Source organism: Spinacia oleracea, chromosome 1 (genome assembly GCF_020520425.1).
Source record: "Spinacia oleracea cultivar Varoflay chromosome 1, BTI_SOV_V1, whole genome shotgun sequence".
NCBI lineage: Eukaryota > Viridiplantae > Streptophyta > Magnoliopsida > Caryophyllales > Amaranthaceae > Spinacia > Spinacia oleracea.
The window spans coordinates 82,249,811-82,274,132 of record NC_079487.1 but is presented as its reverse complement, the minus strand read 5'-3'; the positions used below and the strand labels follow the sequence as shown (position 1 = coordinate 82,274,132).

Below are 24,322 nucleotides of genomic sequence, written 5' to 3'. Positions count from 1 at the left end.
AAGTTCAGTTACATTCGGATAAATTTAGTTAATTTCAGATAAAATAAGCCGAATAAATGGAGCCTTATTCAAGAATTTGCAAAGGACTTTAACAAAAAATTTTAAGAGCGATTTCCTTCAATATTGCATAAAGATCCAATAATTCCCAAAATACGTTACGTTCTAACTTAATTCCCACCATACCGTCCACGCCAGCAAGAGAGAAAGAAAAGTATTTTTTTTTCCGGTTCAGCGTTGAACCGCCATCTGAGTTGGCGGTCTTGTTTTAAAGCAAACCGCTATCTCAGATGGCGGTTCAATGTTATAAACCGCTATCTGAGATAGCGGTTTCTTTTAAAACAAAACTTTATAAAACCGCGTGGTTTTATAAGCGTTTACCTCTTTAAACCGCTGTTTCAGATAGCGGTTTATTATAGATTTTATAAAAAAATTAGACTGGCTTTCTTGCTGACATGGACGATAGAGTGAGAAATAAATAAAAAAGTAGTGTATTTTGGGAATTTACAAATCATCAAATAATATTGAAGGAAATGAATAATAAAAAAAAAAAAGTAAACAAGAAAATTCCTCAAAGTAAAATAATGAAGGGGAAAAAGAACCAAAATGATTTTTCTCTCTCCTCAAACTCCAACTCGCATCTGCTCGTCATCTTCTTCCCCTTCCCCTTCCCCTTCCCCTTCGTCCTCCTCCAGCCTCCGGAGTTCTGATTGCCTCTCCTTGTCCTCTTCTCCAACAAAACCACCATCTTGTAGTTGTAGCACCGCCTCTAGTAGGTGGCGTCTCTGCCATTGTGGGTTTTCAATTTGGGGTACTTCCAACCACCTCTCCTTCTCAGCCGCTGCTATTCTCGGTGTTGACGACAGTGTATAGCTTCTTTTCCTCATCAATTTACTTCACTTTTCTATTTTGTATCGATTTTTTTGCAACTTTTTGTTGATTTTATTTGTGTCTTTATAGATCCAAAAAGTGTGTAATGTCATGTGGGGATGATGGATTTTGCCTGAAATTGTGTTTCAAATTGTTAGATATCTTCTGTTGGGTTTTTTGTGAGGTTTGTTTTGGTGTAGTTTTATGTCTAATAGTCTATACTCGGCTCATAATTGTACTTGAAAATCATATTATCCTTTTCCCCCGGGCTCAGGACGGGCGCCCCTCCTGCCCTCGCTTATGGAGGGCCTGGTTTTGGCTACTTATCGATGTTCTACGTATGTGAGCAAGTGTGACTGTTATTGATGACCAATTGGGTAACTTAGCTGTTGTAAGGCTCTTTGGTTATGGTTCATGTTTGTCCAATTATCTTGTTAAAATCCCACTTTAGGTTTGATTCGGATTGCAACACATATGTAATTTGGTAGGCCTATAGAAGAACTATCACTGTTTGCAGTTTCAGAGAGTATTTCTGATATCTTTGGAGTTTTCCTTCCCGCGCAGGTGTAATGGAGGTCTCTTTGTGGAGGGCTCTTCTTCACAATATATCGTCCTTTTTGAGTTTATCATCACGTGATGGCTTTGATGTCGAACCACTGCGAAAACGTTACCAGAAGATGGAAGAAATATTGAAGCTGTTAAAGCCGATAATTGATGCTATCGTGGACACTGAAGTAGCCTTTGATGAGCTTCTCAACAAGGCACTAGAAGAACTTGGAATGTCTATCGATGAGTCACAAGATCTCTTTGAGAGCTGGCATCCTTTAGCAAGCAGAGTTGATCTTGTAAGTTTTTGAAATCTATATGGGTATATCATACATCCCCCGTTCTTTAATAATTGCAACATAAAGAGCTTGTGTGATGAGAAAGATAGAGAGTGATACTGTGATGAGGAGAGCGATAGAGGGAACCCACAAGCAAAGAAGTTAAAGTTGCAATTAACTTGCAACCTCTTAAAACGGGTGGTGTTGTAATTATTAAAGAATAGAGGGAGTATATTTCAAGAGCTCTATGTTTTTATTGTTCAGTTCTTGATATTTTACTTCCATATATTCCGTTTTAAGAAGTTAAACACATCATAGCCTTCATAAGATTAGCTCCGTTGAAGCAACAACATTACAAACACAACTTAGTGTCTTTCTTTTGCTCACATCAAATAATCATTTTGTTTAGGATGTTAGGAAAATATGAAATTATATGCGCTTAAATCTCCACGGGGTTTTGCTATACTTATAAACAATTTTGCATTTAATATGACAAACATGCTTTTATCTGTTATCTTGTGATTATAAAAGTTTGACAATTACCATGTCTGAGATGTTTATCTATCCTTGTATTTTGTGATTATGTTTGCACATGTCCTATTAAAAATTTAACCACTTGGACCTACTCATTGATAGTTTTCATTTCATGAATCAGTTCAACGGCTTCGACCTACTCCTATTACTAGTATCCTAGGACAGGTTGATCAGTTACACGATGTCTTGATTTGTCATGTGGATTTCGTCTAATAACTAGAAATAAAAAAATTAAGTGAGAATTAGAGGGAGTATGATAGTTGTCAATCCCATGCTTTACTGCTGTTTAGGAACTTGATGATGAACAGAAAATGAGGAAACTAATTTGAAATGTGATGAGTAGTTAGGGAAAGGATTGCAACCTATTTGGAAAGGCTAAGATGCATGATAGGGATCTTAGAGCCTAGGCACAAAATGCAGGTATGAAGTGCAAACCTCATCGAAGTGAGGTGAAGTTAATGAAAACAAACTTTTTGGTGTGACAGCCAAACAAGTTATGCGTCATATGTAAACTTTTTGGTGCGCCTTATGGCACCTTTACACCTCCTCTGTGTATATTTAGAAGAATTGCCTGGTTCCTATCTAGTGATTTGTCTAAAAAGTTGTTGTATTAGGAAGCAGCCAAACCGGTTAGTCGTAGGAAGCAGGCAATTATTCTACAAATCCAAAAGTGCTCAAATCTAACCAATGACCTAATGTCAAAAGCTAAGACCACATTGAAAAGATAAAGCAAAAACTAAGAAAAGCGAACTTGTCTAAAATAAAACTACCTAAACCAACAAAAAAAAGGAAGAACACAAATACTACTAAGTAAGCAGACCACAACATGGATACCATCATGTAGATTGACCCATGGGCAGCGGCTTGTAGATTGACACCCACATATCTAAGACAAGCACAACATCGACTTCGCAGAATATAGCTGTGTATCAGCATGAGCTAAGAGGAGTGTGTGAAAAGGTGCCCTTGGGTGCTGGGTGATTGGGGTATTATGCTTTTTTTAGTTCTAGGCGATGTGCATTCAGTGAGGCACACATCAGTCAGCTTTTTAAAAACCCTATATAGTACGCCTCATTCAATGCACCTTGACCTTTTTTATACATTGGATAAGAGACTTTGAGATCTTTCAACCGTCACGATAGGACCACAAATCCGCAGGCCGGAAAACCCGATTGAAGAAAATGTCAACAAGAGCCAGAGTTGGGAGCACATGTCAACAAGAGCCTGACAAAAAACTTGATTTAAGACTTATGTGGCGAGATTCCAGCTTAGTAGCAAATTTTTCGAATGACAAAGGCGGAAGGTAATCTGCCTAGGTAATTGCTATAATCGGGTGTTAAGCATTCTCTGAATATAATGAGAGAGTTTGAACAATTGAACTGTTAAATGGCTGAAAGGCTTCCATTTTTCTTTAGAGGAGGGGAAGAGGTTAATTGACCTGGGTAATAGGTTGATTGAGATCGGGGGTTGTGGGTCTTTATTTTATACATAGGGTAATAGTGAGAAGTTAAATCTTCTCTCTCTAGAAAGGAAGCCCAGCTGTTAGAATCCAACCTTCCTTTACCTGTATTTCTCTTTTTTATTGCTTTCTAGGATCTTTCTAATAGTTTTTCAGGCTTTAGAGAGAATTATATTGTTACTGTAATCCAGTGTTCACTGACAGTTTTTAGCTAATTCTAAATAAACCTCTATGAGGGGTATGGATCAGTACCTCTCATCAGAAGTTGCCTTTGCTTAATCACTTGCATTGTTGCTAGCCTTTATAGATATTGTGCTATCGCATGTTTTTAAGCTTTCCAAGCCTTAACAAAGTCTCCCACAAAACAGATACATTCTTATCGTCGGTCTCGCATGTGCCTGCTGTGTGCACACAAGCGCCCCAATCGACCCTCGCTCTTGTCGCCAATAGACAAGAGTGCCTATTCTGTATCAAGCACCCGCTCGTGCCCCGAGCCCTGAGATTCACTTTCCGCACAAGGCTTGCGCCCTTGCCGCCCCATAGGCAAGAGCGTGCCGCACGATCCGGTGTCATAACATCTGGACTGTGACAATTGGTATCAGAGCCAAGGTTCAAACCTAGGCATCAAGAGACCCGAACAAGCAATCTGAGATAGAATCATTCGAAGAGAGACTAGCCTGGCTAGAGGGCAAGTCAGAGAACTGGACCCGACTCGAGGAAATTGTGATTGGCCAAACCAAAGAAATAGAGAGACTCAAGAATGCAGTCGACGAGTACAGGCTAAAGTCGTATTACCTAATACTCCCTCCGTCCCATAATATAGTGCCCGTTTGACCAAAATCACGGTTATTAAGGTAAAGGATAACATTGATAATAAAAACAATAATGATTTGTACTTTCAAGATAAAGTACATGTTAGTTGGCAAAAATGGAGAGATAAATTATAGATTAAAGGTGTGTACATAATAAATAGGCCTAAAAAGGACAAAAATCAAGCACATGGGTTGAATAAAAGTCAAAAAGTACAATTTTCAAAGTAAAAATTAATGGTTTAAAATAGAAATAGGCACATCATTTAGGGACACCATTTTAGGAAAACAGGCACTATATTATGGGACGGAGGGAGTAAAAAATAAACCTAAATCCACTAGCTAGGTAGCAAGGGAAGTCAGGATCGAATCCACAGGGAAACAGTGTTTTTTCTATTATTAGGTCAATTAAACTAGACTATTGGGAAACAGGATTTGGTTGGTGGTTTGTATGCTAAGACTACGAACGATAATTAAACGAGCAAGAATTCAGGAATTAAAGAATCTAGGGCATAGGTTCACCAACAAATAACAATCCAGGACGATAAACAATCACAATAATCAACAAAGTAATTAATTAGACTAGCATGCTCTCTCGAATCGATACTAATGATAGACTTAGAATTAACGGGATCTCGCTACGTATTAACTCTAATTCCACCTATTGACACAAGCCTAAACATCAAATTGCATCTCTCGAATCTTAACTTGATATTGCATGACTATCACAATTAAACCTGCGCAAATCTAATTGCATAGTGAAATAAACCAATCAATAGGAATCAATTACAATGCCAACAATCACAATTATTCAATCATCCCTTCATATTATTCATGGATCCCCAACCCTAGAAATTAGACTACTCAAGCATATTAACAATAAACAAAGTGATAATCCTAATTGAAAGCATTATTAAAGCAAGACAATGAGTTAAAATAAGATCAATACCTAATTCAAGAACAATGGAAAATGAAAGCTTCGATTTTTATTGAAAATTAAACTATGTGTTTGCATAAATTTAGAGAGAGAATTCAACTAAGGGAAATAAAACTAAGGGTTTCATTACTAGGAATTAAGATGTCCCCTCAGATAATGAAGCCTAGTATTCAAAGTTTGCCCATAAAAATAAAAGAAAACCGGAAAGAAAACCGCGCGCTAAGGCCTGTTGGGTTGTCGTCGCCCGGTAGGGCAGCCTTCCGCCCGTCGGGCGACCAGCTCGAAATCCGCCCGTCGGGCACAGGTCTGCCCGCCGGGCGGAGGGAGACATTCTGGAAAGCATCGGCACGCGCCCGGTCGGGCAGCTCCCGCCCGTCGGGCGAGGAGAGAAAGCTTGTTGCTGCTGCTTTGATGGGCGCCCGGTGGGCACCGGGCAAAACTCCGCCCGTCGGGCGCCTGTTGACTGCTTGTTCTTCTGCTTGCTCGCCCGGTGGGCGAGGATAGATCAACCGGGCGGTAGGCTAAATGAACCGCCCTTCGTCCGCAACACCGAGTCCAACTTCCGGGGCTCAACCATGAGCATCTAAGGCTCCCGCAAGTCGACGATAGTCGTCCCGAACTCTCTCGGGATCGCGTAGTGGCCTAAATCACCATGAAACGGGTCTAAAAAGACCAATTTCTCATAATCAAAACCTGAAACTCAAGGCACACTCAATAACACATATTAGTACTAAAAACGGCTCCTAAGAGCTCATTTGACGCATAAAAGTACTAAGAGACGGGGGTAAAACTTTATATAAAACACACATATCAACGAGCTCATGCAAGAAAGAGAAAGAAAGAGAAGGACTGCATGAGCAACTTAGTTTTGTCAAAGGGCAAGCTGAAGATGCACAAGACAAGTGCGCGACCCTGATGCGCGCTGCAAGGATTGACTCGAGTGGAGGTGGTGCGATGAGCCGATGAAGATCAAACCTCCAAAGCCTCGAGACTACAGCGGCGCTAGAAACTCGAAGGAAGTTGATAACTTCCTCTTCGACATGGAGCAGTATTTCAGAATTCGTCAGATAGTGACAATCTAAAGGTGGATACCATGACCATGCATTTGTCGGATGATGCGAAGCTATGGTGGCGCACAAAGCACGCCGATATCGAAGAGGGGAAAGTAAAGATAGACACCTGGGAAGAGTTCAAGAAGGAACTCAAAGATCAGTTCTACCCCGAAAACACCGAGTTTGTTGCAAGAATGAAGCTACATGAGATCCGCCACAAGGACTCCATACGCGACTATGTGAAGGAATACTCGGCCTGCATGTTAGACATCCGAGACATGAATGAGAAGGATCGGTTGTTCAACTTTGTTCACGGGTTGAAAGAAACGGCGCAACGCGAAGTCCTGAGGGTGAAGGTTGACACCCTCTCGGCTGCCATTACTGCAGAGCGACTAATGGACTACTTTGCAGGAAAGGGGCTTCGCTCGGAAGAAGAACCAAGGGGGACGCCTACAAGTTTGGAGGGCCCGACTCCAAGCTCACCTAAGAGTGCGAGAAGTGACTCAAGGGTGTCGTCCAGCTCAATCGGGGGATTCAAGAAAGGAAACGGGGGAGGAGACTCGCAGAAATCATGGTCATCACCTTCCCTATCCACAAAGGAATCCAAGATCAGCACGCCCTCGGGAAACATTAGTAGCCTTAACTGTTTGCTGTGTCGAGGCCCACACAAATGGTGTGCAGGCACAAAGGGGAGATCGACAACCTACAGAGGAACTTGTCGGCCATGTCCGTGGAGGAAACCTCGAAAGAGACAGAAGGACGATGAGCCCCGCAGAATGAGCTCCGTCTACATGATGTATGCAATGGGGAAAGAGGCCCCGAAGACAATAGAGGGATCAGCGAACACGATGTATGTGGACCTCGTAGTGAATGGGAGGAATGCTCGAGCCACGGTCGACACTGACGCCTCTCACAACTTTTTGACCGAAACAGAAGCCCGAAGATTGGGGTTGGTACTCAAGAAAGGAAGACGGTAGCATGAAATCCGTCAACTCTAAAGCCAAGCCAATCCTTTGTGTGACAGAACAGGTGGAAACAAAGTTGGGAGATTGGGAAGGAAAAATGAACTTCACTGCCGTCAATATGGACAACACTTCAACCTTGTGCTTGGATTGGAGTTCCTCTGCACCAGCAAAGCAATTGTAATGCCTCACTTGAATTCTTTGCTTGTAGAAGGTGGACAGACTTGTCTAGTTCGAAGTACATGTACTCCCACAAGAACAAAAGAGAAGGGCCGATACCTTTCGACAATGCGAGTGATGGAGCCACTCGGAATGCAACATCTCAGATACCCCCTCGCCACAAACACAAGAATCAAGATGCAAGCTCAAGCCCAACAGCTCTGAGCAAGAAACCAGAAACAAGGAAGACTTGGATTCATAAGAAGCACCAACTCCATAAAGAAACTCACCAACCAACCAAGACACAACAAGATTCAAGAAGACTCCAACAACGACAGTCAACCAACGACGCGAATGAGACTGCAGAATTTAGGATAAGAGCTTTTTCTTTTATCTATTGTAACTCTTGTAAGTCGATGAGGACGTCGACAGCTTAAGTAGGGGGAGGATGTTAGAATCCAACCTTCCTTTACTTGTATTTCTCTTTTCTATTGCTTTCTAGGATCTTTCTAATAGTTTTTCAAGCTTTAGAGAGAATTATATTGTTATTGTAATCCCATTGTTCACTGACTGTTTTTAGCTAACTTAAAATAAACCTCTATGAGGGGTATGGATCAATACCTCTCATCAGAAGTTGCCTTTGCTTAATCACTTGCGTTTTTGCTAGCCTTTATAGATATTATGCTATCGCATGTTTTTAAGCTTTCCAAGACTCAACAAAGTCTCCCACAAAACATATACATTCTTGTTGTTCGCACACAAGCGCCCCGATCGACCCTCGACCCTCGCTCTTGTCGCCAATAGGCAAGAGTGCCCATTCTGAAGCAAGCACCCGCTCGTGCCCCGAGTCTTGAGATTCACTTTCCGCACAAGGCTTGCGCCCTTGCGCCCCATAGGCAAGAGTGTGCCGCACGATCCGGTGTTAAAACATCCGGACCGTGACACCAGGGCCTTGACCCCACTAAATCTGATGTTGAGAAGGGGAAAGAACTTAACTCCTGTATCCAGCTTTCATATTGTGGGAAATGGAGCCTTAACTAATAAATGCAATCTTCACCTACTCCCGAAATCGTTCCGATGCAATCCAAACATGTTGTTTTCTCTATTTGTATACGTGGGTATTTCTGTATCTTTTGTTATCCTTACGATAGAAACCCATCTGTCCCAAATAAATCCATGAATTTCTTTTAAATGCTTGGCTGGAAACAAGAGAAGTAGTTATATAAGAAAAATGGTTATTCTGAAATCTCCCTGATTTGAAGTAATATACTCCTTCCGTTTTTTTATGCACCAATTTTCTGTAGACTCAAGAGGTGGGTGGACGTAAGAAAAAAGTGGTGAAGTAGTAAAAAGGTGGGTGGTGTAAATAAAAAAATGGAAAAAGTAAGAGAGAGAGTGAAAAGGTGTAAACATTGTAGGGTAAGATGATATGATGTGTTTGTCAAAAGTGAAATAGATTAGAAGTGGGAACAGAAAAAAAAACAGAGCGAGTCCAAACTGAATATTATACCTATGTGGGATGTGGATCCTTCTCCACCATTCCATGTCCTGATATTTCACTTCTCTAAAATTTTCCTTATGCTTCATTGCTGCTTGCTTCTGACTGCCATTATCTATAGGTATTCCGAGCCGAGTCATTGACAGCAAGGATCCAGAATTGTGTTCTGGAATTCTTCTGGCTGCTGAAAGATTCACATCAGTCCCTCCCTGCGGAGTTGAGCTCATCATCTCTTGAGGTACCTTTGGTTGTCTTACTGATTGCTTCATCTCTTAGAATGATGGAGAAACCATTTATGTATTGTATAATTGTTGCTTCATTTCATCTTAACATTACAATGCTCTATATTGCTTTTCTAGTACTTTTGTGAGTTGTAACTTGTAACCTGCCAACGACTTTTGTAACCCAATCTCTAATATAGTCTGCTCGGTCTCTATTGGACAGCATTGCATACAAAAGGTGAAGAGCATAGGATTAGATACTACATCTACAATCATCAGTGATGCTGTGAAGGATCAAACAGGCGACCATGGCCCAAGCCCAGAGCAGCTCGTAAAAATTGCTGATTGCCTGGGCCTAAGGTCAAATCAGGAAATTCTAATTGAGGCTGGGGCCCTTGAAAAGTTGAAGGAGAATGCTGAGCAGGCTGAAAAAAATGCAGAGGTGGATGACTATGAACATTTGATTTCTCTTGTCACACGCATGCATGAACGTCTTGTAATGTTGAAACAGTCCCAGAGCTGTACACCTGTCCCTATACCTGCTGATTTTTGTTGTCCGCTCTCCCTTGAGCTCATGACGGACCCTGTCATCGTATCCTCCGGACAAACATATGAACGTGCTTTCATCAGGAAATGGCTTGATCTTGGTCTTACTGTATGTCCAAAGACGAGGCAGTCATTAGTTCACACCAATTTGATACCTAATTATACAGTTAAAGCACTTATTGCAAACTGGTGTGAGATAAACAACGTGAAACTGCCTGACCCTATGAAGTCGATAGACAAAGATCAACCGCTGACCCTACTTTCCCCTAACGACTCTGGTTCTTTAAGGGATTCTCATACTAGGTCTAATTCTAGAGGTAACCAACCTGCATCACCTGAGTCGATACGCTCTGCAGTTTTTGATGGCAAAAGTTCCAGCCATTCAAGTGACCGTCGTCGAGAAGGGGCTTCCCCATCACATCCTCGTTCTTCCTCAGATAGCTCTATGTTTCGCATGGTTGAGAGAGAACACGGATTGGATATTGGGAGAATATCTCTGGAAGACAGGTTAAGCAACTCAGAGAGAAAAAGTGTGGATTCAAATGGCCAGCGCCCTATGTCGCCAGCACATAGAGATTATTCTAATGCTGTCAGTTCTCTTGAACAGCCATCTGAAGGGAATGATGGAATGTCCTTAAGTGGTAACAGAGTCCCGGAAACGCATTTGGCTCAACGGTTATCTGGAGATGCTAATCAGATTTCGCAGAGTTCAGGTTCTGATAGCCGTGATGCTTCCGGAGAACTATCGGAAGAACTACATACTGCTGCCCCTGAGAGCACTTCCCAGAGAGAACACGATTTTCCACCTAGACTTATGGATGCGAGATCCCGTAGTCAAAATATTTGGCGCCGACCATCAGATAGGCTTGTTCCACGGATGATATCTTCATCGACCACAGAAACAAGACCCGATCTCTCTGAAACTGAAGCTGTAGTTAAGAAGTTGGTTGAGGACTTGCAAAGTGAGTCAATAGAAACACAAAGAGATGCAACAACTCAATTGCGGCTACTTGCAAAACACAATATGGATAACCGAATAGTTATAGCCAATTGCGGGGCCATAAGATTGTTGGTCGATCTGCTACAATCGACAGATCTAAAGACACAGGAAAATGCTGTGACTGGTCTTCTGAACTTGTCAATAAACGATAATAATAAAATTGCTATTGCAGATGCAGATGCAATAGAACCCCTTATTCATGTCCTTCAGACAGGCACTGCAGAGGCTCGGGAGAACTCAGCTGCCACACTTTTTAGCCTCTCAGTAATAGAAGAAAATAAAGCGAAAATAGGAAGGTCTGGAGCAATTGGTCCTTTGGTTGAATTGTTAGGAAATGGGACTCCTCGGGGAAAGAAAGATGCTGCCACTGCTTTGTTTAATTTATCTATATATCATGAGAATAAGGCTAGAATTGTGCAGGCTGGTGCAGTTAGGCATCTAGTTGAATTGATGGATCCAGCTGCAGGTATGGTTGATAAGGCTGTTGCTGTTTTAGCTAATCTTGCCACAATTCCTGAGGGAAGGACTGCCATTGGGCATGCAGGAGGGATTCCTGTTCTTGTAGAGGTTGTTGAGTTGGGCTCTGCTAGAGGAAAGGAAAATGCTGCTGCTGCACTTCTACAGCTTTGTACTTTCAGCTCCAGATTTTGCAATATGGTACTCCAGGAAGGAGCTGTTCCACCTTTGGTTGCTTTGTCACAATCAGGCACTCCCAGAGCTAGAGAGAAGGTATAATTCTAACACATCCCAGCATAGGTTGACTTGAAATATGCTTTGTTATATACAAAGTAACAAACCAAACCTTTTTATTTTTTTCAGGCTCAAAGTCTTCTAAGTTACTTTAGAAGCCAACGTCATCAAAATTCAAGGGGTTGACTTCCTAAAACTTTTCAAGGTCGATAATTTTGTTTGTAAGTTCTGTAAAATGTAAATTTGACATGCAAATAATGCTTATGATTTTTAGCACGACATATTGTTGGCATAGTTTGCTGAGTGCAATTGAGATCATTATTTCTATGAATTTTTTCTTTCTCCCTATTATGTACCCCAGGATTGCGAGGTATGATGAGATTGATGACAGAGGAGCGGCTAATTTGCCTTCCTTTCCCTTTAAAAGGTTATAGTACTATCTTGTATTGCGGTTACTTCTTTTCCTATCTCGAACTTAAGCCCTCACTATCATCATTCACCATTCTTTAAAGATTTGGTCATATGAGTCATGTGTAACTGTTGGTGGTATTGAACAAATTTAATTAATGTAGAATTTCTGAAGTGGCTTAACTTTTTGCAACAGACTTCATAATTTATCAGTCTTATTATTATGAACTTTGATGTTGATCTTGTTCGACCTTGATGTATGGTGATTTGATGTTTCGGGTTATCCATCTACATGGACCAAATCTGACCTGACCTTGTAAATAATTTGAGCAGATACTTTGTTTATAGATTTAGAAAATCATCCCTTGTGAGTTGATGATTGGTGAGGTTGCAGGAGGTATTTTGGTCAATTGCCTCAAGGCTGATTGTTGTTGCTTAGGGCTTCGTATGTGCATTTAGAGCATGGAAGAGATGATTGCTCGGTGCCTCTGTGTATTGGCCTTCTCTTGCTGTCTATTAATGGTTGAAATCGTTATATCGAATGATTGTTACTCTTGGGATCTGGTCCGGTAAAATTAAGGTTGCTTTCGGCTTGCAATCAAGAATGATTTCAATACCCTGTTTCATCTCTGAACCAGTTATACAATCATTCAACAATCAACATAAGAGAGAAAATAAACAACTCAACGAAAACTAACTCCATCAATCAGCAGATGGACAAACAAAGACATTATGCACTAATAACGTGTGGATTTATTTAGTTCATCGTGTCTTTGATCAATTTAGTTTAACCTATCATGTTTATTTGATTAATAATGACGCTTCCATTACTCTCTGGTCATAGCATCGTCGTTATAAACTCCATGGTAGTAGTTCTTATTATCTTTATTCTACTTTTTGATGTTTATGGAGTAAGTTATTGACAAGGGTTTGGGGAAAACATAATATCAAGCTTTAAGTGTAGGGTTACATTTGAAATCATTGATTATTTGATGTGATTAATATATCATGGAATCACCTTTGATTGGAAGTATTCTGGGTTGTTATCCATGCTTGATTGCATTTTCATTTGCTTGACCAAGGAATTGACTAGTTAGGGAGAAGGGACTCAATTGTGAAACTCTCTCTCGGTTAGAGTTGGGCACGTGCCGGACCATATAGGCCCATAGACCATGATGGCCAAGGAAAAATAGTGATGGCTCATGCCTCTCTTCTATTAACGAGGCACATCCACAGTCCAACCCACATGCCGGCCTGGTTCGTCTACAAACAGAGCCCTTACTAATCTTAGATATGGAATTTTGTTCCCTCCCCAGGTTATCATTTGATAGGGACAGGCTTCGGTTAGCTGGAGCAATATTCAATTCACTGAACTAAATACATGGTTTGTTGTTGGATATCCCTATTCTTTAAAACATTAAAACTCAACTACTCAAGTAATATTCGCACATGTTTGATGTCTAGTATAATAAGCTAATGCAGAATCGCTAGAGCAAGAACTCAACAGTCAACAGGTATCAGCCAAGCCGAAAGTGTTACAACAGCTACTGTAGGACATTCGTGATTCTTTGCAGTATTTTCGACTATGATATGATTTTGAACAAAGACGTCTACACTGGATGTTACATGTTAGCATACAAAAAAGGCTACCAGTCACTAAGTTTGGTTCAAAGTTATTTCTAAAACCGATGAAGCTTAACTAGGTTACAAATTCACCAGAAAATATCGCTGTAACCTTATGGGAGAATGACAAAGTCATTTCCAGAGCTTCACAAACTTGTCATGACTGGCAGAAGCCACTAGCCCTGTCGCGCTAGATACAGATAATGCAGCAATGAGCCCATCATGTGCTGATAGGGTCATGGTCTTGTTCTCTGACATGTTCCAAAGCTCCATAGACTACAAAATGCAATTCAACTTTCACATACTACATTTATGCTAAAAAAGACTCTCAAACAACATTAATTATTTGAAAAAATTACACAAGTTCAAATGGTGGCCAATAATTTAGGAACTGCGTGAAGTTTTAGATACTTGCCTGGTAACACCCGATCACCAGTAAAGAGGAGTACGTAGGATGGAAAGCACACGAGTAAAACTTGTTTCCATTGCAGCTCAGCTCATGCACACAATCACCTTCATTTCCTAAGCCAAGACTCCAGACTCTAACTGAGTCCTCACTCACAGAAGCCAAGAATTCACCAGAAGGATCCCAGCATACAGAATGAATCTGCTTTGTGTGCCCCTGCAACGAGAACCATGCACTTTAACCTTCAAATGCATAAAAACATGCATAAACACTAAAACGCAAAATTACTCCATGTCAGAGTTCTCAAATTCCAACCAAGAAAGTTGAAACTTAAATGACTGGGACAAGCCACAGCATAACTTATTTCAATCTCAAGTCTTTCCGTTCAATTATTTGGAAACCATACGCATAAAGGCCAACCTGTAATCTGTGCTGACAAACTTGTGTCTCCACATCAAGTATGGATATAATATTTTCTGCAGCTGCAGCAAGATACCTTCCGTGACGGGGTTGGAATCTTATCTGGGTGCTGCCACCCTGCATAAAATTTAATATGTGAAAGTGTTGTTAGGCTAATAATCTTGATCATTTTCTTCTGATATCCACTCCTCTTTCCTTTCTGTCTCTCTTTCTTTGTAGGAGGGGAACTTAGCAAATTAGCAATGCCCTCTGTAGCAACAATAACTACAAGAGAGGGGCATGAGGTTGATATATCTCCATCCTATAAAAATTGTCAACTTTTTCCTTTTTGGATGTTCAAAATAGTTGTCAATTTCTAATAATATACACCACAAAAAACCATGTCTTTCAGTTACAACTAGCATGTAAAAGAAATGGTTGGAAACATCACCATACTTGATGTTCCCTGGAACTTTTATTTACTATATTGAATAGCAAATTAAAGGTTAAGGGTATTTCACCTTAAAGACCATGGAAAAGTTTCCATTGGTTATACTCCAATAGCGGATTTCACCATCCCCGTCGCACGAACCGATGAGATCTTCTTTATTAGGGTGGAAGTCAAGAGACATGACAGTGGCGGAATGTCCAATAAAATTACGAAGTGAATAGCTAGGCTGCAATTCCATGGTTTACTCGTCAATATAGTTTAAAAAGGCTCTAATTTACACATACAATCAGATGAAATTATGTTCTGCAGGATAAAACACAATCAAAGGACAAGTCAAGGGAAACACAGAGTTAACCAAAGCATGCAACAATAGTAATAGACTGTGTAGATACTGACAAAGCTGATGTTTCAACAATTAAACACCCAAACTGAACCATCCAAAAGATGATATGGAAAAAAATTATTTAGATCTTTCGTAGAATTGCCAGTGAAAACTAAAAACGAGAGGTTAGCATGTTTTGAAGAGAAGCAATATTTAGTCACAAGGCATTTCAACCTGCAGAGTAACACAATTTAGTATCCCAATATGTACCTGTGTCAGAATATGTGGGTTTACGTCACTACAAATGTTCTGAACCCTGACATGAAATTCTTGTGTTAATTGACCATTATTTCTTGCATACCCATTCTCTTGCATATCACACATGCCAACAAGCTGTTGTATTTCCGTATTTGTACATCACATCCAAAAAATTGGATAAAAACAGCATTCAAGGATCCAACTGAAGTTTGTAAATTTATTCAGGCTACTCGTTAAAGGCCACAACAATAGCATAACAATTAACAGTTTGGGGGGGGGGGGGGGGGGGGGTGAAATGTTCACTAACGTTTTCGACATCCCAAACTCTGACAGTTTTATCAAACGATGAAGTAGCCAGGCGTGACATAGAGGGACTGAAGCGGATATCAGTTATCAATTTTGTATGTTCCTCCAGTGTAGTTTTGGGCTTCAATGTATCAGCATGCCATAGTACAGCCTGTATGATATTATCAACATGTTTCAATAAACTCAAATTCTATTAGTTAAAGCAACTTCCAGCAATAACTCAAAAGAAACTTAGGGCTGCTTTTATTTCAATAGTCACCTTCATATCGTGTCCACCTGTGGCAAGGAGTTTTCCATCTGATGAAAAGTGACAACAGACTACTTTGCCTGTGCTCCCTCGAACGGAGTTAACTTCCGTGAACATAAATCCTAAAGCAATGGCAGATGAAAAATTATATTCAACTCTAACAAATTACCAAACCAATTTATAAGCATATATTAATAGCCTGCCACTTGAATTTAGTTCAAGTAGATACTGCTTTACATTATGCCAAAGCTGTATTAGATTTGTTTTAGCCTTATTAAACTAAGAAGTTCATAACAATACATAGTTGTTAGAAAGTGGGTATGCATGACAATATGAGTACTCAAGCTCATGTGTTTGAGTCACTGCAAACACGGATATCAAGATTTGACTGGGACTTGTTTTGACTCCATATAAGAACTCCGCAATATATCCTCCCTAAGCAGCAAAAAATCTTGGTAACCATATTGAGATGAATAAATCATGTACAGAACCAGGCTGACAGTTCTCTTCAGATATAAGCTAGTAAGATCCAAATAACCAGAATTATAAAAGACATCAGGAAAAGAGGAAATGTGTAGATCATTTGTTGCCTCTCACTTATAAGATTTCAGCTGCAAACTTACTCCAGTGATACAACTGTTTACAAAAAAATGCCTCTTTCATGTTCTGGAATAGTAATGAGAACTTTTGTGAAACAGTGATTCTAACGCACCTTTGCTTATTTCCATACCACGGCCAACGGAATCTCTGTGGTCTGCATCATCAGGTGATAAGAATGACTCTACATTGTCATCTAGCGATCCATCCTCCACAAAACGATCCATATCAGCCTGAAACTCCAGATGTTTGCCATCTTAGAGCTGGCGTGAAATGCCGATGAGAGGTTGTGCAATGCTATAAATGTTGCTTACTAGCAAAATGTAATATAAATTTGCTCACCAGCTGGTTTGATGGTGATGTTAGGGTTCCAGTTGCATCTGCGCTAAACATGGGCTTTGAAGTGCCTCCGCCATGAGGAAAGGATGGCATTGACATCACATCTCCAGCTGTGTGAGTTGAGGGTGTTGAAGGAGCTGAACTTGGAGAGGGTCCAGCAGTATTTGCAGTTCCTGAGCTATTGGCGGGTCCTGAGGATGATATGGGCTGCTTTCTCTTCCTGCCTGTCTGATTTTTTGAAGCCTTAATACGTTAAAATTATGTTAGGAAACCATACAATTACAAGCCATACGATTACAAACAGGCTAAATGACTATACCACCACTAACATTTTAGAAATGTCATCACTCTCTTTCCCATGGTAGTATATAGAATAATCATCATTGTTTAGATCTGTTAACTCAAAAGATGAAATCACTAAATATATCTTTATGAAAAGAGGTGTTAAATAGTTTGGGAATCAAGCGGTAGATAATTGTTTAAATCTAAAGTTGTCATTGGGATTTGTTACGCATTTTTCAAGATAGAGATGTACATGCATAAATAAAGATGCAAGAACAAATAACAGGATGTTTTTATTTCAAACAGTGATTTAACATTTGTGCCAGTGAATTAGCATCAGGTGAAGATTGAATTAGCATCAGGTGAAGCTTACAGTCATTTTCCTCCCTCTATAACTATGAGAAACTAAAAGTCAGTACCACTGCAGCATGACGATCAAACTAAATACTGCATAAATAGTAATCTCGAACTAGTACTGACACTTCTACTTTAACTAACGGCTCTTAGGAAATAAACAAAACCAACATTGGCATAGGAAAAACATTAGACCTGCTCATTTCCCCGAAAGGAGTTGGATAAGCTACCATCCATTGTAATACTACTAGCTCCACCAATCTTATCTGGCTGATGAAGAATTTGATTTGAAAGTTGAGAAGGTTGACCAGAAAGCCCATTCTGCTGAATCTGATGTTGGTGGTGGCTGCTTTGCTGTTGTTGCTGTTGCAGTTGAGCCATTTTCAACTAGCAAAATTGGACAGACGCAAAAGAGTTAGATTTCCAGATACAAGTGTTGGTTACTCAACAACCTTACTAGAGGACATAAGGCTTTAATTCCACCACTTGACTCAAACTGTGGATTTGAAAAGTTTTAAGAACCTCTCTCATCTTGTGCCCTTTGAAATCAAGGGTCTTGATGAAATAACCCTAATAACGATCACATTGGTAAAGCTACAAATACAGACCCCTTCGCCTCACCCTGTTCTAGGAGGGAGCCTCGTCAGAGGCAATATCGTTGATAGAATGATAGTAAAGAACGGAAAATAATAATTTCCAGTTTTAAAGATGTATTTCTACGAAGGATGGTTAATATCAACTTAACTGAAATTTCTATGTGGTATTTATATAGTTTAGATTTTGTACTGTAATTCCAGTAATCTAGAGTTGATTTGTTTAGAACTTAAAATTAGTCAATGCAGCACTTATTAGGGGGAAATATTAACTAGAAGAGCTTTCTCGGGATGAATCCCACCAGAGACTAAAACCAAAGGAAAAGGTAATTACCTTTAATAACATGTCAGGATCTCCTCGTGGTAAAACAGGACAACCAGCTTGCAAGGGTGATCCAAGGTTTGGGACCATATCCGCAACAGAGTTTGGGAATCCCTCCTTCCCGAAATTCAAACTTCTATTATTCAATAACATTCTGAGTCTTCTGCTTTCCAAATCATTTGCAGAAGCTGATGTCAAATTTTGTTGGGCGAGCATAAGTTGCTGCTGATATTGTGGTGACAACATTTGGAGTTGGTGAAAGGGCTGAGAAGCCTGCATATATGATTTTTGCTGCTGAAGAATCCCAGATCGAAGATTATCCAGTCCCTATCAACAATGAGCAGGCAATGTGGTCAGGAAATTGTCAGAATGATAACTATGAGCTCCTTCGCAAAATACCTAGTCAGAATGATAAACAAGTACAAATTCAAACAATTTACAACTTCACACCCTGGTAATTACAAGCATAATTATAAGGCTGGAGGCTGGACAAATGAAACAATAATTGACGATTTAAATCAACTAGAATTTAAAAAGACTAACCGTGAGTGGCCATCCTTTCAGTGTTAAACTATTACCACTTTGGTTTGATCCTGATACAAGAGATTTAACGTATTACATGAGCACAACTACATGATAAAAAATAAAGATAAAGTTGGAAACTGCCACCTTCAGTTAGCAGCAGTATCCAAGTGGATGAAATTTTATCATCTCATGTATCATTTGATCCAATAATACATTAGCTCGATTCAAGGGCATCACAAATAATACCAGGAATTCCTATCAATGATGCTTCAGGTCCAGAAGCTCGAGAATTCATTTCAGTCTTTACCTCCTGCTCAAACAAGATATAACTAGACCTTGTAAGGGAACTGCATAACACTGAATTGGACAGCAAATAGGAAGGAAACCAAGCAAAAGGACTTACTGCAACAGACCCTAGCTGCTGTTGATTCCGAGATGGCATCTGCTGAGACATGCCACCAGCTGAACCATGCAATACTTGTCTGCAAATAGCAAAATAACACATAATTTTTTAGACATATATTGAAGAAATAGCAGTGAAAAGCTTTACAGTTTAGAGAATGGAAAAAAGAAATTACTCTCAGACGAACCAAAATCCAAGGTTAAAACCTGACCATGTCTAGAACACGGCTAACAAAGAACTACAAAATTACTTGATATAACATATTGTAGTGCACTAGTGCTACAATGCCTACAAAGTCAAACATCCAGAAACTTGGTTCAAACCAATTCATTGGATGGAAATGATCTTGTTTAGATGCCAATCTACATAACTAGTACTCCCTTAAAACAAATTTGACAATGTACAGCTAGAATATTTATTCAGTCATCATTAAGGAGAGGGACAGAGAGGAAGACAGACCCTAAAGGCTGGCTACCAGAAGCTGATTTTAGCATAGAGGCATGATTCTGATCCATGAGTTGGTTTACATTATCAGAAAGTCGCTGCTGCAAGGAGTAAATAGGTAGTTAGATCTCAAAGAGAATCCGCAACATTAAATTTGATGGTATAAGGGAACAACTTACTTTTATTGATGTATCATCTAGTGAGTCCCTTTGTGGGGGCAATTTTAATCGTTCCTCGTACATTTTTGCAGCCATGGCATTTGCAGTGCCAGAATTTTGTCGAGCAAGAGGGTCAGTTCCTGCAAGCTCACTAGCATTGCCATTGAGAAGATGGGCAGCTTCTCTTCTTTGAGATTGCGGTGGATGCTGATGCTGCTGCTGTTGTTGTTGTTGTTGCTGCTGTTGTTGCTGTTGCTGCTGTTGTTGTTGTTGTTGTTGTTGTTGTTGTTGTTGTTGTTGTTGTTGTCGTTGCTGCTGCTGCTGTAGTTGCTGCTGCTGTTGCTGTTGTTGTTGTTGCTGCTGCTGCTGCTGCTGCTGCTGCTGTTGCTGATGTTGTTGTTGCTGTTGCTGTTGCTGCTGCTGTTGTTGTTGTTGCTGCTGATGTTGTTGTTGTTGTGGCTGTTGTTGTTGTTGTTGTTGTTGTGCATGCCTCTGGAATAACATCTGTTGCATCTGCAACTGCTGTTGTTGCTGTATATTAGGCGGCTGCTGGCTCTGAGTCTGATTATGCTGGTCCCTTGCTCTGAACAATTGAGTCTAAAATTTCAAGAACATATTAGAAACTCCAAAGTCCAAGGTAAGATTTAGGTTCTAATTGCACTCTAAAATACCGAAGTTAGCATTACTCAAGAGGAAAGTTATGATACAGGGAAAAGATGACAGAAAAGTTTCCAGCAAAGAAGAATCACTAGAAATCCTTATTACATCAACACTTGAAATTGGTCGAGCAAACTTTAATTAGTTAAAAAGTAGCTAATATAATCATAGTCACAGTGGACATCCAACAGAATACCACGGGATCATACCAAATTAGTTATAAGTATTGGCACTTTGTAGAAAGAGAGAGCTAGAAAAAGCTCAAAACAGATTTCTACTTTACTCGTAGCTTCTTAAACACGAACACAAGATGGAGAAAGGAGGGTTATATATTACAATTTCATGCTAAATTACGGCTACATGCAAGTATGTAACTCAGTTCTACTCAGCCCAAGGCACAAAATACAGTGGTTTAAAATTTTGAAATACGAAGTATGTTTTACAACCCACGGCGTATTAGGAGGCTGTTGGGAAAATTTGGCAAATATTCCAGCATACAAATAAGTGCAAGATTCAAACAATGAAAAGTGCACATGCTGTCTAAAAAAAAAACCAAATTTCCAACAACTACGCTGATGAGTGATGACATAAGTCAGGAAGAAGTACACTAGTTAGATTTCCTCATTAGCCACGCAAATAGATTACAATACAGCGAAAAAATGAGATAGACAAGATACAAGACGCAAACACACCCGCATACTACTTCTCAGACCAACCTCAATATATGAAGCAGCTACCTCTGAGTGTTTTTCATTTGTCCTGGCAATAAATATATCCCAAAAGACGGACCACCACTCGAATAAAAACCCGCCAGGTGCATCAATAGCTGCAAATATCATGCTTAAATTCTCAAAACCCCATCAAAAATACAAGTGTACCAAACAAAAACATAACCTTTCAAGTTTCAACAGAACAGTAAATCTGTAAGAAGAAGTCATACCAACAGGATCAGATGACACCTTTCCCTCAGTTTGAAAGGCCTGTGCAGTAGCCTTTAGATCCCTCTTAACTAAATAATCATGAATGTACACATCTAACCTGAGATTTACAACGACAACAACAAAAAGCATTATTTCTGGGATTTTCCAAGAATTACACTTTAATATTACAAATGATTCAACTATTCAAGCCAAAAATCATAATAACAAACAGAAAATACACATAAAACACACTAACCCAGAGTTTAACAAACGTTAATTCTACGATTTTTCAAGGATCCCACATTACATTCAGTTTAAACCCAAAGTTTAGCAACACATTTATGCAATTATTTAACCCAAAAAACATAAAACAACCAGAAACTTAACATTAGACCCCAGAAACGAAGGCATGCAATACTAAAGAAACACTATTTTATACAGCTTTCAAAACTCAAGTCCCACGAAAGTTTCAAATTTTCCATCCCTAAATTAAACAATCCTTAGCTAAGAACAGCACCAAAAACATAACTACAGAAACAATGTAATGGTAAAAAATGACAAAACTGAACAAAACCCAGAAATTTGAAGTTACCCATATGCTAAATCAAGAAGAAAATGCAATTTCCTGACTAATTTCCCTAAAAAAATATAAAAAAAATAAAGGTAAAAAATATGAGTTTTTTTTAGCAAACCCAGAAAAGATTAACGAGACCCAGAAGCTAATCCTGAAGAAAAATCACAAAAAATAAGAAAGAACTCCAGCATACTAATTAGGGACAAAACAGTGGCGAAATGAAGAAAATTGTAGAAAAACCATGAGATTTTTAGCAAAAAAAAGCTCACATTTTATCAGCTTCCCAGTTAGTCTGAGACATTTTTTGTTGAGAAATTACAAATTCAATTGACAATGTCAGTTCTTCATTAAACAGTTAAAACCCAAAGGACAACAACAATAAATAAAGTGAGAAAGGGGAAGAAAAAGGGCAAAGCTTTATTGTATTATTATTGTCAGAAAATATAAAATTGAAAATTTAGAGGGAGAAAGTAGAGAGAGAAAAAAGAGGGAAAATGGGGAGAAGGAAATCTATCTGAACTGAAAAGAGAGAGAGAAAACACTGAACTGAATCAGGGCCTCTAGTTTGGGCAAATATAGAATTAAAATGTTATTTAATTGATTAATAATTTAATTATAGATTCTCATTGTCCAAAGAAATAACATTGGCCCAAAAAGGTAATTTCACTAGTTTTAATATATTTGTGGATTCTGCTTTTTTCTATTCCATTTTTTTGTCTTTACTCATGTTGGATTTTTGTTCAACTGTTTGCAATAAACGAAACAAAAAGTGAAACTGGATATGCAATTTTGCCCCTATGGCTAATAGATAGCTCTTAGCTGCAAGTACAATGCATTTAAAATAAATGATCAATTGTGTGTTAGTTAAGTGGTGATTGGGGCTGAATTTGATAGGGAGAACTCGTGTTCGATTCCCCGCAACAACAATTGGGAGGGGACTGAAACCTATCCACCCAGAACTCGCCCCGAATCCGGATTAGTCCTAGGGGTGAACCGGGTGCTAACACCAAAAAAAAAAAAAATGCATTTAAAAACTAATGGTATTAATAATTAATTTAACTTATTTTTCCTTTAAAAAAATTGAATACTCCTAGAGCAATGAGGGTAATAGCAAAAGAACAGACATTTGTGAGGTTTATTTCGAATTAAGCTAAATAATGAGGACTCATCTTGCATATTTTTCACCCTTTAAGACCTACACCTTTTCCCATCATTTAGGACCTAAAACTAATTTTCTGGCATGTTAACCCAAATCAAACTCACCGTTAACCATAATAGCAACATGTATATACATATAAAAAAATTAATCAAAATTTGGGGTCCAACTTTTCACATTTTTTTTACCTTTTAGAACCTACACATTTTTTTCCACCCTTTAGGACCTCAAACACAAATTATGGTGAGTTAACCCTAGAGTTTAGGGTTTCAAAAGTCCCTCTCTAGGATGGTGCATTCCTTACGTGGTTGCTCGAGTTTCCTTACGTGGGTGCTCGAGTTTCCTTACGGCCGGTTTTGGTTCAGTTTGTGACTGTAATCTCATTGAGTGATTCAGATTTGACGTATGGAGGCTGAATTGGTGGAAGAGTGGGAGAAATTGAGACTGGCGGAGGAGGAAATGACGGTCATAGGTGGGGATTTTGAGGTTTTGAATGACCAGGATGCTAGGGAGCAAATTTCTTTAACCTTGGTGGGAAGCTTTTGACAATTAAGCCTTTCAATGTCGATGCGATGAAGCGAACCCTGCTTAATGTCTGGAAGGTGAAGGAAAACGTTGCTATTCGAATGGTCGAGATGAATCTCTTCATCTACCAATTCTTTTGTGAGGCGGATAAAAACTGAGTTCTTGAGGGATGCCCTTGGTTTTTTGATAACAAGGTCCTGCTGCTGAAAGAGATTAACGGGGACGAACAGCCCTCTGAGGTGTGTTTTTCTTCTACCCCTTTCTGGATTTGCATCAAGGGCGTCCCTTTTAAAAGGCGGGACATGGAGGTTGCATATGAGGTGGGAGAAAACCTCGGAGGATTTATTGAATATGATGATTTGGATCCACTTAGATAGGATGAATTCATGCGTGTGAAGATTCTGGTAAAGATGGATAAACCATTACGGAGAGGAGCTATGATCTCTATTAGCCACTCGACCTCTAAATGGTGCGACATTCAATATGAGAGATTGA

General features: G+C 39.5%; 2 protein-coding genes across 8 annotated transcripts; one reads left to right on the top strand and one right to left on the bottom strand.

The window, feature by feature from the left end:
- Window positions 1-575: 575 nt before the first annotated feature.
- Window positions 576-11,889, top strand: LOC110776992 (U-box domain-containing protein 4). Its single transcript, XM_021981565.2, has 5 exons — window positions 576-864; window positions 1,432-1,712; window positions 9,223-9,339; window positions 9,546-11,597; window positions 11,688-11,889. The coding sequence occupies exons 2-5, from the start codon at window positions 1,437-1,439 to the stop codon at window positions 11,742-11,744; spliced, it is 2,502 nt and encodes an 833-aa protein (XP_021837257.2). The 5' UTR covers window positions 576-864; window positions 1,432-1,436; the 3' UTR covers window positions 11,745-11,889.
- A 1,517-nt stretch (window positions 11,890-13,406) lies between these two features.
- LOC110776991 (transcriptional corepressor LEUNIG) lies at window positions 13,407-22,689 on the bottom strand. 7 transcript variants are annotated; one of them, XM_056835091.1, is made up of 18 exons: window positions 22,416-22,689; window positions 21,593-21,690; window positions 21,345-21,478; window positions 20,017-20,592; window positions 19,853-19,938; window positions 19,394-19,472; window positions 19,237-19,300; window positions 19,009-19,058; window positions 18,478-18,792; window positions 17,746-17,937; window positions 16,918-17,142; window positions 16,691-16,808; window positions 15,991-16,100; window positions 15,733-15,882; window positions 14,916-15,071; window positions 14,416-14,532; window positions 14,005-14,211; window positions 13,407-13,865 (listed from the first exon to the last, which is right to left on the bottom strand). In XM_056835091.1, the coding sequence occupies exons 1-18, from the start codon at window positions 22,445-22,447 to the stop codon at window positions 13,722-13,724; spliced, it is 2,853 nt and encodes a 950-aa protein (XP_056691069.1). In that variant the 5' UTR covers window positions 22,448-22,689; the 3' UTR covers window positions 13,407-13,721. The 7 variants fall into 7 exon arrangements, with proteins under 7 accessions (XP_056691069.1, XP_021837252.2, XP_056691062.1 ...); XM_021981560.2 differs by having other exon boundaries at window positions 16,918-17,157; window positions 19,853-19,935; XM_056835084.1 differs by having other exon boundaries at window positions 16,918-17,157; window positions 22,416-22,688.
- Between the last annotated feature and the right edge of the window lie 1,633 nt (window positions 22,690-24,322).